The 15,885-nt window shown below is 53.1% G+C and overlaps 1 protein-coding gene across 9 annotated transcripts in view; it reads left to right on the forward strand.

Moving 5' to 3' along the window:
- DYSF (dysferlin) overlaps positions 1–15,885 on the forward strand; it is a 204,254-nt gene that overhangs the window by 105,590 nt on the left and 82,779 nt on the right. For all 9 annotated transcript variants that reach the window (XM_037527596.2, XM_037527598.2, XM_037527600.2 and 6 more), the window contains 2 exons: positions 11,182–11,275; positions 11,771–11,848. In XM_037527596.2, coding sequence (XP_037383493.1) covers positions 11,182–11,275; positions 11,771–11,848 — 172 coding nt within the window. The remainder of the gene's footprint in view (positions 1–11,181; positions 11,276–11,770; positions 11,849–15,885) is intronic.

The raw sequence follows: 15,885 nt of genomic DNA on the forward strand, positions 1-15,885 counted from the left end.
CTTAGGAGAGGATGGTGGGAGGCAGAGCTTGAAGGAGTCAGGAAAGGACTGTGGGTGGTGGCCAGGTGGCCTTCCTGGTAATCTGACATTTTGGGATATCTGGGCCCAAGGACAGGGCCTGTGGCGCCCTCTTGCCTCCTACTACCCCTTCCTTGGCCCACGCGTCCACCGGCAGGCTGGGCCTTGCCTGCCAGCTCCCTTCTTGAAGACGTCTCTCTGGAAGGCAGGCCCTGTCTGCTCATTAGCACGGGCAGCCTTTCCCTGAAACCTTCTCCGGGGGCCAAGCCTGGCTCCCTCCTCGGAGCGGGAGGCCCTGGCTCTGTCTGCTAATCGTCTGCTGTCTCCATCCCGAGCATTATTTTATTTTCGTATTATTCTTTTTCCAGCTAATATCCTGGCATTCCCAAAGACACCGGGTTTCATAATCTTCCTGGCGTTCCCAGGGAGCTGGGAAGCGGAGCACAAAGCTGCTATTATAGCGCGTTCCATCCAGCCTCCCTCTTCTCGCCCCACACCCCTTGCTGCCGCCACCGCCACCACCGCCGGCTCCCACCCAGTCACCCCCTCCCGACGCCACAGGCCTCTCTGAGAACTCTGGTGACGGCTGCCGGGGATGAGCTCACAGAATCCATCCTGTCGCCCTTGTCCTGGGCCTGCCCTCCATGCTCGAGGATTTTTCCAGAGCCCTGCCTCTGTGCTTGGCCCTGAGTGTCGGCAGGGTTTTCAGAGATGCCTGAGCTTGGGAGGGAAAGAGATGGAGACTTAGCAACATGTGCTCAAAGCTTTGGAAATTTTTAGAGCTGGAAGGAACTTTGCTGTTCAAAAGGTGCTCTCCACCTGGCTCTGGAGGCTCTTGACATTGGATACAATACTGTGGGTGTGCTTGTGAGACCTGTGCGTCTTATGTGTGTGCAGGATGTGTGAGCTAGTATGCAATGTGTACATGCAGGTGTACGCCTATGTGTGATGTGTGCACATGTGTGTGTTCTGAGTGTGTGCAAAGTGCATGTGTATGTCTGAGATGGATAAATTCTGGCATAGGATCCGTGGTTTTCTCCAGTTCTCAAGGGGATCCAAGTTCCCCAAAGAGGATAATGATCTAAATAAAATAAAATAAAATCAATTTTTCCATGTGCCAAGAAATGGGTGAGAACTTTATACACATTTATTCTCACAGTAACCCCTGAGGCTGGATTTTGTTATCATACCATTTTACAGTCGGGGAGACTGAGACTCCAGAAAGACCCTGTCCAATATAGTAGCTGCTAGCCATGTGTGGCTCTTTAAAGTTTCAATGTAAAGCAATTAAAATAAAGCAGTTCTGCAGTCACACAAGTCACATTTCAAGTGGTTGGCAGAGGCCTGAATCCTGTGCTAAGGTGCAAAGGACCCGCAGAGCCAGACACTCAAGGGAAGGCAGTTGGTAGTCAACAGTGCTAGGCAAGGGTTCTGGGAGAGGCTGGTGCTAGAAGAGTAGTTTGGGATTTGAGTGATTGAAAAGGAGACTAGATGTGGACAGGGCATGGAGAGGTCACCTCTGGATCCAGGTGAAGCCCTGTTGCATGCATTGCACTGAGGCAGGTTCCCAGAGCAGGCACCATCAGCAAGGGTAGCATCTCGGAGGTGGGGGGGGTGGTTACCACCTTAAGGAACCAAGGCCCACAGCTGGAAGTGCATGAATGATTGTTGGGAGGCACCTCCATGTGCCCCCAATTCTGTTTCTTGAATCTGCAATTGAGCACCTGTTCTATACCTGGACTTGTGTGGCTACTATGCGTTGCTCCGCCAGGTGGAAGCACCGTTTGGGTAATTCCCGGAAAGGTATGCAGCCAGGGTCTGTCTTGCCTAAGGTATGTATGTGGTGCATCCGTAGGCCTGAGGCAGAGGCATCGTGCTGCATCAGGGCCGAACCGTGTGTGTCACAGATGAACAGATGCGTCGCGGGCCACCACTGTGTCATTGCCTTTGCATGAGGGTGTGCAGCAGGTCTGATAACTTACAGTCTGGTCTGGGGTGCCCTTTATAATCATGCTGGAAAACAGGCATAATCTAGGCCAGTTCAGGCAAACTGGGTTATATGGGTTAATTATGGAGGGACTCCTGCCCGGGATAGAACCTGCTTGAACTTTCTCTGCAACCCCTGCACACAGAGACATGGAAACCCTAAAACGACACACACCCACACAGACACAGATGCCTGCCCCAGTCCACACGTGGCATCGTGGATTCTTTAGGTTTCCTGATTCCACTCCCAGCTCCCCAGGGGCTGGCCAGTAGTTTTGCAAGGAGTTTAACAGCTGCTTCCAAGCCCTGGCTCCAGCTGTAAATTAAGTGGGGTTGCACCCTCCTCTGCTATTCCACTTAAGGTTGCAATCAGCCCTGATTAGGAAGCGAGGTCCCACATATTCCCAAGTTCCCTCTTTTAAAGGGCTCTCCTCCTTTGGCCTGGAAGGTCTGTGTGGGGTTTTCCCTGAAGCTGAGGCCAGAGCAGCCAGGGTGGTGACGTGGGCCCTGGGTTCCCCCAGGCCCTGACTTGGCACTCAGTCCGCTGCTGCGCCAGAGCCCTGCTCAGGTGCTGAGTTCTGATGGGGAAGCAGGAGTCTGGAAGAGTGTGAGGGGGTGCTGGGAAGCCTTGGCTCTGCCAACCAATGTGCAGCCCCATGAAAGTCATTAACCTCTCTGGGCCTGTTTTCTCACTTATCAGATGGGGGTGATAACAACACAGCAAAAATAATAACCTACCTTTATAGGACGAACCTCGCTCCACAGGCCAAGTCTGGTCCTCTGCTTGCTTGTGTGAATAGGGTTTATTGGCACATGGCTGGGCTCATTCGCTGTGCCTGCTACAGCGTCAGTGCCGCTGGGCAGCTGTGTTCTCTAAAGGTGAAAGGATTTAGCAGCCTGCCCTTTGTGGACCACGTTTGCCAATCCCTGTTGGAGGGAACATACCAAGGGTCAGCCATAGTCCCCAGCCCTGTTCTTGTATTATCTCATTTACCCTCCCAGCAGTCCAAAGAGATGAGCTGTTAGTGTGCCCATTTTACAGACAGGCACACTGAGGCACAGACAAGGCAAGCCATCATTACTCTCGCTGTGTTTCCTCATGTGAGTATTGGGAACATTGCTGGGATGAGGTGACGGTACTGAATTTATAGCCCCCTACCCTGCATGGCCATGTTGCTCCAAGTCCCAGCAAAGCCAAGAGTGAAGAAAAGATTCTGGAGGTCATGCTAGGGCTGTGTTAGTAGATGCTTCACAACTAGCTCTCTGGGGAAAAGGCCCAAGCCAAAGCCAGCCCCTGCTGGTTTCCGTGGAGTGCATATCCCTGCAGGACAGCCGTGCCATGTTGCTGCGCTGGTGAGAAGACCCGGCCTCCAGCACACTGTTAAGTAGTATTTCCGCCCCACAGGGCCCTGGGCATAACCTCAAGGGTAGGATAATCATCACAGGTAATACAGAAATTATGAAGTGATGAATCTGAGCATTCATTACCTTTGTTTTTTGAAATAATTTCTGTAGTTATACATTTATATGGTTTTTTACAAATGACTGTGTTTAACAACCAACTTGCAAAATGGCTGAAAATTTAATAATCTGCTCTCATGGGCATGCAAGCCAGCCCCGGCACCTGCTGCTCTCAGGGGTTCCCTGACCCAGTTACTTATGTGGAAGTAAAGAGCTGGGAGCTCACATGTGAGGGGGCAGTCACATAGAAGAGATGGGTCCTTCCTGTGAAGTGGGGAGGGCAGCTCGCCTCCCACACTCATCTACTGTGTCCGCTGGGGCGGCAGTTACCCTGGCACCCTCACCCCTGAGATGCCTCTGAAGCTTTGTTGTTTCTTTTCTGACCATCTCGTGGAGCGTTGCCTGGGCTCTGTCCTCTGCCTGCTTAGTCACAGGGAGCGCCATGCCCAGCCTGGGTCTTCTTGATGCATCCTCTGCACTTCTTTCTCCCCTTGCCTCCACCTTGTAGATCCTGGGTTAGACCACTCAGTCTGTGTGGGGCAGCCTGCCATGGCTGAAGGAGGAGGGTGTGACTGACAGCTCACCGCATGGAGGGAAAGCCAGACACCTGGTGGCTTGGGCGTGGTCTTGGATCTGGCTTAGGTGGGTTGGGGAGTCCCCTCTGCAGACTGCTTGTTTCCCCAGAACCTCCCCATCTCCCCCCAATGTTGTGGCCATACCACGATGCTGGGATGCCAGCCTTCAGCAGACTAAGGTAGGTGTTGGCCACTGGGAATGAGAGATTTCCTTACACTTCTAAGCTTAGGCTCCTCTGGGAGCCATGGGCAGCAATTGGGCAGCAGTGGGTTGGAGGCCGCCCAGTGCCCTGGGCGAGCAGCAGGATCCCTTACAGGCTAGCCCCAAAACGGAGTGCATGGCCACAGACCGCGTGGCTGCCAGCCCCAGCCTGGGAGTCGCATGGCATGAGCTATGGAGGCAGGAATGTGACTGTGGGAAACCCAATGCCCTGGGCCTGGCCCTGGGCTGGGGAAGAGTGTGTGTGTGGGGGGGTGAAGGCTGGGTAGGTGAAAGTTGTAGCATCAACTGCCCCTGTAGCCTGGCTCTGTCCAGGGCTCTGAGTTAAAGCCGTCCCCCTCCTGATCTTGGTGCACCCCAACCTTGCCACCCTAGGCAAGACTTTTCCCTTAAGCACAGGGTGGGTCTCCACTGTGCTACTACTCCTATTTCAGTGCCCTTCCTCCAGGAAGCTTCCTGAACAAGACCTCTCAGGAGCCTACCCCATTCCGTTCCACCCCAGAGATTGGCCTCATCCTGAGGTGCAGTGAGACCATGTCCTCTTTCTGTGGTGGTGTCAGCCCCAGAGCCTCCTGAGGCTAGGAGAATGCTGTCTGATGCACACTTTTCTATCCCCTCCCCTTGGGCTTTGGGCCTTGGGCCTGAGCGCTGTACATGTGGCTTAGGACAGGGAGGGCTGGTGATTAGTTTCATGTGATAAATGTTCATCGGAAGCCTCCTGATGCCAGATGCTGGGCTGGGTGCAGGGGTGAAGGGGTGTGCATACCTTTCCTGTACACATGGAGAGGTGCATGCAGGAGAGAAGCTAGGAGAGCCTGAGTAGGGCTGTCAAGGAGGGTGCCCAAGCCCCCTGTGCTGTGCTGAAGGAAGGGGTCAAGTTAACGCATTGGGGAGGACATTCCAGGTAGACAGAACAGCTGATGCAAAAGTCCTGTAGCAAAGGGAAGGTGATGGATTCCAAATTTAAAGAAAGCCAAAGGCCAGAGAGTAAGGGGGTTGGGGTGGGGATATTGTTTAACATGAGACTGGAGAGATAAAAGAGTTGAGCTGTCACCTCTGGCACCATTTATAGTTGGGCACTACATAATGTCTGATCAAGACAGCTGCCTATATGATGGTGGTCCCAAAATTCCTGGTGGCATGTAGCATCCAACGTCTTAGCATTTTATGCCTGCACAGCCTCATACATCTCCTGTTCACCAGCCTCTTTATAGCATCATTTCCCCTGTGCTTGATTTAAGCTCACATCGTTTTGTTCATTGTGGCCCCCAAGTGCTCAAAATTCACTGCTGATGCTGCCAGTGAGAGGCCACAGTGAGTGATGGACTGGGTGGGTGTGGGCTGTACTGTCGCGGATTGAGTAACGACACTCTATGGTGTCTGCAGAGTGACAGACTCGCCTAGTGCTGCAGAGCACAGCAGGTCTCCGTTGTGAAGTGAGGCACAACTGTGCTGAGGGCTGATTTGTGCAGGCGCATGCCCAAGGCTGTGGGCACATTGTTTCATTTAATGCTCACCAGTGCTTCTCAACTAGGGTTAATTTCTAACATCTACCCACACCTGGGGACATTTGCTAATATCTGGGGGACAATTTTGTCGTTCACAATTGAGGGGAGGGGGAGCTATTGGTGGAGGCCATGGATGCTAAATATCCAACAAAGCACAGGGTAGCCCTCACAGCAAAGAATAATAAGACACAAAATGCCAGTAGTGCCAGGGCTGGAAGCCCTGCGTTTCCCCCAGCAGCCCCACACCATGGGTGTTAGCACTTTACAAGGAAGAACCTGAGCTGTAGGAACTGGGTTCTTCTGCAGCACCCCTATGCTCCAGGCAAGTTCCTCTCCCCACCTTCCTCTCCATGCCCAAAATGGAGCTGCATCTGGGAATTGTGGCCTGGACTTATTCTGTGTCAGACACAGCTTCAGGGTCTGTACAGTCGCGATCGCCTTGATTTTATCTGTGCACTGTTGCAAGGTTTATGTATCTGCAGGCTGCTCTTCAGTCATGCAACAATTAGGTGCCTGCTCTGTTGTGCTGGGGTGTCCCACCCCTAAAATGAGGGCAGTGATAGTCCCTGCTTGTATGGTGCTGTCAGGATTCAGCGGTCTGTTCTCAGGTCCTAAAACAGACCCTGGGCACGGTGGGTACGTGGAGCATGTGAGAGGTGGCAGATCACTGTTGCCTGTACTCACACTCTCTTTCCTCTGTCTACATCATCACTTGCTAGGGGATCCTTCCCACAAGTCAGGCTCAGACCCCAGAGAGTTGTGCAAACTCCAAACAGTTCTGTCCAGAAGGAGGGTTATTGTGGGGCCGGAGAGGCATTGACAGCATCCGAGGCTCAGCTGGGGTTTTATTCACTGAGTCAGGGAGTATTTGCTGAGTACTCTGTGAACCAGTCACTGTAGTAGGTTCTGGAGACACCCATGGCCCCATAAGTGCACATTCTAGGGGTGAGGTAGACAATATCAGAAACATTACTCTATCATACATCTGGGGTGGTGAGTGCTATGAGGAAATTAAATCCACAAAAGGGGAGAGCGCACCACTGCGGGGTATGTGTGAATGTGTGTGTTGCGCAGATGTATGTGGAGCTGTAATGTGAGTGTGTGTGGGTTGGGGGGTGTGTGTGTGTGTGTCTAGGGTTGGGGTGTGTGAACATGTGGGGTAAAGTTTGTGACTGTGTGTGTGGGATGAGGTGTGTAATGGTGCATATGAGGGTTTGTAGTGTGATTTTTCGAAAGTTTGGTCAAGGAGAGCCTCTTTGGGGAGGTGACATTTTATGCTTACATAGCATTAATAATCATTTCCAACTTGAATTTAGGAAAGACCTGGCACAAAGTAGGTGTTCAGTGAACATGGTAGAATGTCAGAGGGAAGGACTGAAAGGAGGGAGATGCTTTCCAGAAGCTTCCAAATCAGGTTTTCATGAGGCGTCATTGTTTGCTTTGAGAGAAATTTTCTAGTGTGAATCCTGCATGTCCACAAGTGAAACCAAAATATACTTCAAAGCAAAGAAAGTGTAATGTTGGATTATCTGTGTTAATGCACACACTAATCCCCTGATCCGGGAGTCGGGGCTGGCCTTTGTCATCAGCCCTTCCTAAAGCTTATGCTGTTGTTCTTACTTGGGGTATGCACTCATTTATTTGAGCATTCATTCATTTTCTAATTATTATTGAGCACCTGCTGCAACCAGTTTTGAAGCAGATGCTGGGGCATGGTGGAAAACCCCACAGTGCTCTCAGTGGGAGGGGCAGACAGGTAGACAGGTATTAATGGAAGGTGGCAGATGCAGTGAGGCAGAAATTAGCAGTGTGATAGGAGCCCACGAGAGGGGTCTCTCTTCCTTGCTGGTGGTCTTGAATATGGGACTGTATGCCTGCAGGAAACAGAAAGAGTGGGCAGAGAGGATGATGTACCTGCGAGTCAGAGAGGGATCCCCAGGGCACTCCATTCCAGCTGGTTCCAGCATAAAGGCTAGAAGGGGTGTGGGTGTTGGTGAGTGTCCTCATTGCTGGAGACTCAGTTCAGAAACTACAGCCAGAGCCTCCCCTGGTGGTGCAGGCGGTTGAGCGCCGTGCTGTGAAGCTGTCCTCATCCTCTGCTGCGCCAGTTTGATCCCAGCTGACCGGTGAGGGTCCCACATGTTGCGGCAGACCTCTCCTGTCGTGCCTGCTGCTCCCCTTAGCAGTGTATTTAGTCAGTCTGCCTGTTCTGCTCCCCCGTCTGTCTCTGGTGAATCCTCTCACCCTTCCATGCATCTGGCCTGTACCCTGGTTCTTGTATAAATAAATCTAAAAAAAAAAAAAAGAAAAAAGAAACTACAGCCAGGCTCCCCTTTGTTCCCAGAGTCTCAAGTGAGTGTGGAGAGCCAGGTGCCCTGGGAGGGTCAGTGGGCTAGAGGATGGAAAGATGTTGGCCAGCTGCATGGGTAGAATTCTGTCCTGTGTGAGAACCAGGATGGCCACAGGCCCAGGGTCCTCTGAAAGGGACCAAAGCTAGGGCATGACCCTCAGCCCAGCTCTAGGTGTGTGTGACCTTCCTGGTCCTCCCAGTTTCTTCCTAGTGGTCCTCATCTCTCTCCTTGAGTTAGGGAGGGAAAGGAAGGAGCAGGCAGGTAAGGCATTGGGGTGGCTACCGCCCCTACCAAGGAGGCAGAGTGGTCAAGTCCAGCCAGTGTGAGGAACATTCCCGAGGGAATGCTGCTTCTCCCCTCTGAAGAACCGGCATTCTCAGTGCAGGGCCTGCAGTGCAGCCTCTGAGCTAGGCCTCAAGTACCTGGCCCCAGACTCCATGGAAATCCCAGGGAGGGGGACACCTTTTCTGATCGCAGGCAGGCAGCCCTGCCCTTGGACAGAGACCCACAAAGTGCTGCCAAAGCTCCAGACAGAGGCCCTTTGGTGGGAGTGGTGCTGATGGGAGGTGACTTGGGGAGGCCATCTAGAGGAGGTGCGAGGTGAGTGGGGATGTTCACTGGCAGCCATCCGCAAGCAGGGAGGTCCCTGCAGGCACCAGGGAGGGGGAGAAGGAATTAGGGGGCTGGCAAGAGCCAGAGGCTGCCTCCGTCCTTGTGCTCACCCCAGCGCCCTAGCTGGAGGGGTGGGAAGCACATGTGTGGGGTCTGGCTGAGGTGGAGGGGCTGCAGAGTCCTGGGCTCCCACCCCAACCCTCGCCAGTGTGCACCTAGCTGCATGGGCTACGTGCTGTTGCACCCGGGCCGGCCAAGCCTTGTTTCCAGCATCCTCACCTGCTTTCCTTGGCGTCCCTGCATCTCACGCCCAGGGTGGCCTGCTGGGCGCCCCCCTCCTAGGTCCAGCCCTATTTGCAGCCTCACAGGCCTCACAACTGGGAGGAGTGCTTCTCAGTCATTAGCTGCTGGACTTGGCCTGTGCTCCTGCAGGATGCCAGCACAGGAGGCCAGGCTGCAAGCCTCTCCTGGTGAAAACGCAGGACGCCCAGGGCTGCACCTGCCCAGGAGGGAGGCTCTCAGCTGTGGTGACCTTTGGGTTCTTCCCTGTCTGTAGTGTGATAACTCTCCTTGTTATGCTGGTCCTGTGTGTGAGTGAGTGAATGAGTGTGTGTGTGTGTGTGTGTGGAGGGAGAGGGAGAGAGAGAGATTGCTTGCTTGATCTGATTTTGATTTCTGCCCAAGACTGTGGCTCCTCATTGAAATGTCCACAATGTCCACTTTTCTAGCTCCTGGAATAATTTTGAGCAAGTATGGGATAGATGAATACCACCTCTGAGCACAATTGCTAACTTGATAGCTGTGACCCCCCAATTTCCCAGGCCCTACCTATACCTTATTTCTCTTGTAAGATCATTAATAGCAGACATTAATTGAGCACTTATTATGTGCCAGGTGGTGCTCTATGAATGTCATGTACTGTATTCCTGAATGATCAGTCATTCTCTGAGATAGATATTATAGAATTATCCTAAATTGACTGAGAGACTGGTTCAGAGAGGTTAAGCAAGCAACTGCTTGCAGTCACACAGCCAGTAAATGGCAGGGAATTGGAATCCAGATAGTCTAGTTCTAGAACTTGTGTTGAAGTTGTTGCCAAAGGAAGGGGTCAGTGCAAAGAGAGGGGTGTCCTTCATGGGAACCAGAGTGAAGCAAGACCTCAGTGAGTCTCCTGGGAGGGCAGAGGAATATGTCTTTCCTGTGTGTTTTATGGGCCCTTTTCCAGGCAGGAGGAACAGAGGAAGGTTTGGTCTACCTTTAGGATGCCTTTCTTTGTGGACCCAGAGTGGCCAGGCTTTCTCTGGGTATCCTGAGCTGACCTGAAGGCAGAGAGGACTGGGGTGCTCAACCACACTCTGGCTGGGGGACAGCATGAGTTTGTGTTGGGAGCAAGTGTGAGCCTGGTCCAGCTCTGGGGATTTCAGGGCTTGGGAAAAGTAAGTCCTGCTGCTGGATGGGGAAGATGAGACAGGTCATTGGTGTGGGTGAGAGGTGGGGGAGACTTGGAGAAATCTGAGTGCCTATATAGGGAACAGGTGGCATAGACCTGCTGTCCAGCAATCCTGGTCCCTCGCTGGGGTCCTGACCAGGAGAGACTGGTGGACCTGATGTCATAGAAAGCCAAGTCTGGGAGGCTGGGGTATATTTCCTGTTCTTGTGGAGGCCTTGATCCCTGGTAGGTCTCAGAGCCCCCTGCTGGATTCCAGAGCCCCCCCAAACCATGCAAACCATGAGGGGCTGTGGTGAGGCAGAGGGAACAGTGGGAAGAGTAGTGCACTGGGGAGCTTGGTTTCTGGTGGACGGAATGTGGTTTCTGGCTCAGGTTGGAGCCAGAAACTAATGAGGACAGGTGAGGGGACCCCTCATCTAGCTTCATGTGCAGTAAGTGCACCGGCAGCCAGCATGTGGAACCAGCCTGCCTCCCTGGCCAGATGACCTCTAGCCCAGGGCTAGGTGGGCTCTTCATGTCTGCACAGTGAGACGTGGAGCAGACAATCTAGCCTTTCCCAGAGCTGAGGACCCAGGTCAGGGCCTGCATGTCCCTGGCACCAGCTCTGTCTCCAGGTATGCAAGGAGTGGAAAGAGATGCAATTCCTCTTCACTCACCCCAGTGGGCAGGTCCCACGGGTTTCTCCAGGGAGAGCCTCTTAGAGCCCTTTCTTCTCTCAAACCCTAACCTCTTGGGTTTACCAACTCAAAATTCCATTCCGGCTTGTCAGGTCTCCACGAGAGTAGAATATTTTCCCTCTGGACTTGACATTGGAGTCTGGGGACACTGCAAGAGAGGATGAGCTCCCCAGAGTGAGATACAGAGGTTAATGGGGTGTTTAGCAGCTGAGGAGCCTCATCTAGAGGTCTTCTGATGCATGGGCCCTGAGCCTCAGGTCAGTTTCCCCACCACCCCCAGCCTCTGGGGCCCGACTCTGCTGTGACCAGCTCTGTGTCTCTAGGGTGGCATGGTGGACGACAGGAGTGAAGATTCCATGTCTGTCTCTACCTTGAGCTTTGGCGTGAACAGACCCACGATTTCTTGCATCTTTGACTGTAAGTGACGTGGGGGTATCTACAGGGCTGATGTGGATGGGCGTGTAACTTTAGATTTCTGTTTGTGTGGGGTTATATGGCTAGGTGTAAACGTGGAGGCTGAGGAGAACTCAGTCTGTGGTGTTTGGGTCAGTGTCTGCGTGCGCACGCATGCACCTGCACCTGGTGGTGTGTGCACAGCTCTAAGCTTGAAATCAGCCTTTCAAAGCCCTGTGCTTTCTGGATGCCCCCATCACCTATTTGGCTTCTCCTTCTCTTCCTCTCCTCTCCTTCCTTTTGCCCCAACTCTCACCAGGCTGACATCACTCAGGTCTTCACCGTGGAGCTGGGCCTGTTAGCTCCTGTGTGTGGCTCACTCCTGCAGGGTGACATGTGTCACCTTTGTTGTTCAGCCCCCGCTGTCTGGTGCCCTTCCTTGGGATGGACACCAGCCCCCTGCTGGCCCCGCTCTCAGCCACCTCAGCCCCTCACTTGGTGTCTCTTTCTCCCTCGCAGACGGGAACCGCTACCATCTACGCTGCTACATATACCAGGCCCGGGACCTGCCGGCCATGGACAAGGACTCTTTTTCTGGTAGGTGGGACAAGAAGAGACCCTGGCCTGAGAGCTGGGAAGTGAGTTGTCTGGCCTTGACCATGGGGGTACAGGAAGTAGGGGACGAGGGGCTTGTGGTATCTGTATTTGCTGGGCTTGTGGAGGCAGGTGGGTGTTCTTGCTAGGGTCCCTGTGCTTTTTGGTTGTCAAGTGGCCTGACTCCTTTACAAGGTGTGGCTTTACTGTCCCTTCTTCCTGAAAGCCTCTGTGGGTTTGACCCCCTTGCTCCTGGGTCTGCTGCTGCCTCCTTTACAGGTGCTTCTTCTAAATCTGAGGTTCCTAAGAGTCTTATCTGTGCCTTTTTCTCTGGGCACTGGAGTCCCCTGAGCCCCCAGTTCCATGACCACTCATGTTGGGGAGCCTTCTAGATCGTTAGTTCCCGGGATCCCTTATGTCCACCCACTGGACGCCTCAGAGACACCCTTGTTTATCCTGTCCAAATCAGACTCCTTGCGAACCCTCCTCTCCCCCCTCTGCCAAGGCCTCCTCTGCATCTCCCACCGTGGTCCTAGCGTCACATCAGCATGTAACTATTATCTACCAGGATGGAAACCATGTCACTCACTGCTGCTGATGCTGGCTCTTGAGTGTCTCAGAGATGTCCCCTCCTCGTCAGTGCCATGGCTGCTGCTGCACACAGACCTTGCCTCCTCTTACCTAGACATCTGGTCATCTCCTGGCTTCCCTGCCACCTTCCACATTTCCCACACAGATCTGGATGTCTCTCACCTCATTTCAGATGTGGACACTGATAAATCCTGCCTCCTCTGTCTGGAAGATGATACCTTTTTGATCTGACCCCTGGGGACCTTCCCCAGTTTCATTTCTTACTAATTCCCCACTGCTAGCTGGCGCTCTCCCTGCCAGCTCTCAGAGTTTGTTATCATCTTCCATTTCCCTGACTGTTGTACTTAGCATTCTCTCTGCCTTGAATACATTTCCTCTCCATTTTTAACTCAATGAACTCATATGCATCCTTCAAGACCCAGCCCAGAAGACCACTGACTGGTTGCTCTGAGCTGGTTGTTCCATCCTCAGCACTTGCTTGGCACCTCACCAGCACCGGTCTCAGAGCCCTTACACACTGCATGGATTAATTGCTGTCTACCTCTGCTGCACCCTTCCCTCCATGACGCTGATGTCCCAGGAAGGGGACTTTTCTTACCTGTGAACCTGCAGGCCTGACATCTAAAGAACTCACGGAGTACTCACCCTGAACCCAGACACTTAGCTGATGTTATTTCATGTGACTCTTGTGCTCTCCTGTGAAGTAGGTATTTAACAGCCCCACTTTACAGATGAAAAAATGGAGACTCAGATAGATCAACTAAGTTGCTTGCATTAAAATAGCCGGCAAGTGACACACCACTTTCTAAATGCTTACTGCTCAGAGGAGTAGAACTGAGTTCTGTGAGAGTAACGTTCTGTTGACAGAATGTGCCAGTTTCTGGCCACCACCTGTCTTCCTTCCTGGCCCCTCTCTAGATGTTGGGGACCACTCAGCTCCTCCTCTCCACTAGCTTTGCTTCCCTGAAATTCCTCTCTGATCAGGGAGTGGTTCTCCAGCCCTGCACAGCCAGGCACAGGGTGGAAGGAGCAAGTTCTTTTCTGTGCTTAGGGCCCAGGGCCCTGAGGACCCTCTGCAAAGCCAGCATGCAGGGGTCCACTGGTCAGCCAGACAGCTGCAGCCACAGAGTCCTGGGAATCGCTGCCAGTGTGCTTCCCGAAGATTAGAACTTACCTAGAGAAAAAAGAAGAGGATTCATTCTCAACCTGGCTTCCTCTTCCTTTGGGACGGTAGGAGGGGGGAGAGTGCAAGTGGCGGTGGGTTTGTTTGGGGTGGGTGGCCACATGGGAGGGCCCTTGCCCTCTGTGGGTTGGGCTGGCCGGACCCTGCAGGGAGCCAGCCACACGGCTGGGCACAGCAGGCAGGGTCGCTGGTGCTGGCCTGCAGACACGTCACAATTTCCATCCCGGCCCCACCCCCCTCCAAATAAACATCCCTTGAGCTTTGAGGGCACTGCCCAGGGCTTCCTCAGAGGCCACTGGCTTCTGAATGAAAGGCCTGATTGAGCAGCTGCTGGAAAGGAAAACAGCAGCCAACACGAGTGAACCTATAAAACTCAGAGTGTTTATTTTCACTCCCAAACCCTAAACCAAAGCAATTTCTCCCCTGGAACTGACCTTGGGGTGGCTGGCGGCCGGAGGCTGTGCATGGCCACTGACTGGCATTTCTCAGAGGAAACTCATGTGTGAATCCGGAGTGTCTGGGGCCAGGGGAGGGTCGGGCACAGTCTGTCGCTGGTATCATCTTCCCGCCTGCCTGCCTGCTGTTTTCTGGGGCAGGGAGGGCTCTCCTCTGGAAGCTCCCTGCTGGCTCTGTCCCATGGCGTAACAGGCCTTTCCACACAGTGGTGGGTGGGCTTGCAGTGCCCTGTGCTGTACCCACTTGTCCCCTCTGTGGTGAGACCTGGGGCTGTCCACAGGCTGGGGCTGCTGTGGCTGCTTCCTGGCTGAAGGTTTGTGGGGAACACTCAGGAATGGGCCAGGAAAGTCTTGTTGAATAGTATTGAACTCCATCAGGGAGGGGGCCTTGTGGAGGTGTTGCCATTGAGCTGCCTGAGGATTTCGCCTCAGGTCGGTTTGAGTGCGAGGCCTGCACTAGTTCTCTGCAGCTCTGGAAGGACGTACGTGACGTGTGCTTGTGTGGTTATGAGTGTGTGTGGCCAGTGTAATGATTAGGCATAAAAATGCCAGTGATGTTTAATGCAAATGACTGCTCTTTGATCCTGGCTTGGCCGTGCGCTGCTGGCAAGCCTCTAGAGTGTGCACTGGGTTTACTTGGAACCGAAAAGATAAGACCGGAGAGGACTTAGAAATCACATGTCCACAACACTAGACCTAATGGGTAGTGTCCCCAAAGAGCAGTCTGAACTGAGTTGCGCTACATCGTAGACTGATATTTCTCCAAGGGAGTCAGGGAGGAAGCTGGCTGCTTTGCTGAATTGTTCCCCAAGGAATGAATTTTGCTCTGGCCCCTCCCCCAGCTGAGGACCACTGCTGTGGTTTGAGGGAGCTTGTAGAACTGCCACCAAGGCAGAGGACCCTGGGGCAGCTTTGTTGTATGTTCGCTGCTTTGCAGGGGATGGGCCGTAGTTTAGGGAGTGTGCTCATGAGTGAGTGTGCTCAGGGTTCTGATTTAGCTAACCAGGCAAGTGAGGGATGGCTGGCTAGTAGACCTGATGCCAAGTTATTAATTTATGGGGTAGGTATTTATCAAGAAGCAGAAGGTCCTATGCCCTCTTTGCTGCCTTATGGCTCTGGGAGGTCACACTATGTTCCAGCTGGGTGGTCCTGAGGGTTGTTGCTGCCAGCCCGGGCTGGGCTGCAGCGGGCCTGATAAGCCTTGGCTGCCCACTGCTGAGGTCACCTCCATGAGAACTGGTGAAACTTTAGTTTTTCCCCAGATCCAGATTCTGCCTTGGGTGAGGGTAGTGGATTCTTGTTTTGGGGCTTCCTGTGTCTGGACTCTTATTATGTACAGCCCCTCTTTTGAAGCAATTTTGTGTTAAGCTTGGCTCTGGCTGGGAGAATTCTCTCCATGAGCTTAAGGAGCTGTTTTCCAAAGTGCATGGGAGGCTTGTGAAATGCTCCACTTAAGAAGGGTTCCTGAGCAAGAGAGACTGGGAAACACGGAGCACTTAGAGATTTACAATGCCCAGTGGCATTGAGAGGCTCTGAGGTGGCTGCAGGAAAGAGCCTGTTTAACTTGTTTAAGAGCTCATTAGCTCCCCAAAGAACTCATGTTTGGAAGAATGCGTTTTGGGGAACACTGATCTACAGGATACAGTCAAATTGCTCAACATGAATGTAAGCCTGTTTGTGATCTGCCCTTTTTCTCCCTGCCTCTTTCTGTCCTCACTGCCCTGGGTACTCCCTTCCTCGGCTCAGCCAGGCAACTGTTTGCTCTACCTCCAGTCCCCATGCTCTTCGGTGCCTTTGCTGGTGTCCCGCTG

This window comes from Talpa occidentalis, unplaced genomic scaffold (assembly GCF_014898055.3).
Source record: "Talpa occidentalis isolate TD23 unplaced genomic scaffold, MPIMG_talOcc4v2.1 talOcc4.5, whole genome shotgun sequence".
Taxonomy (NCBI): Eukaryota; Metazoa; Chordata; class Mammalia; order Eulipotyphla; family Talpidae; genus Talpa; species Talpa occidentalis.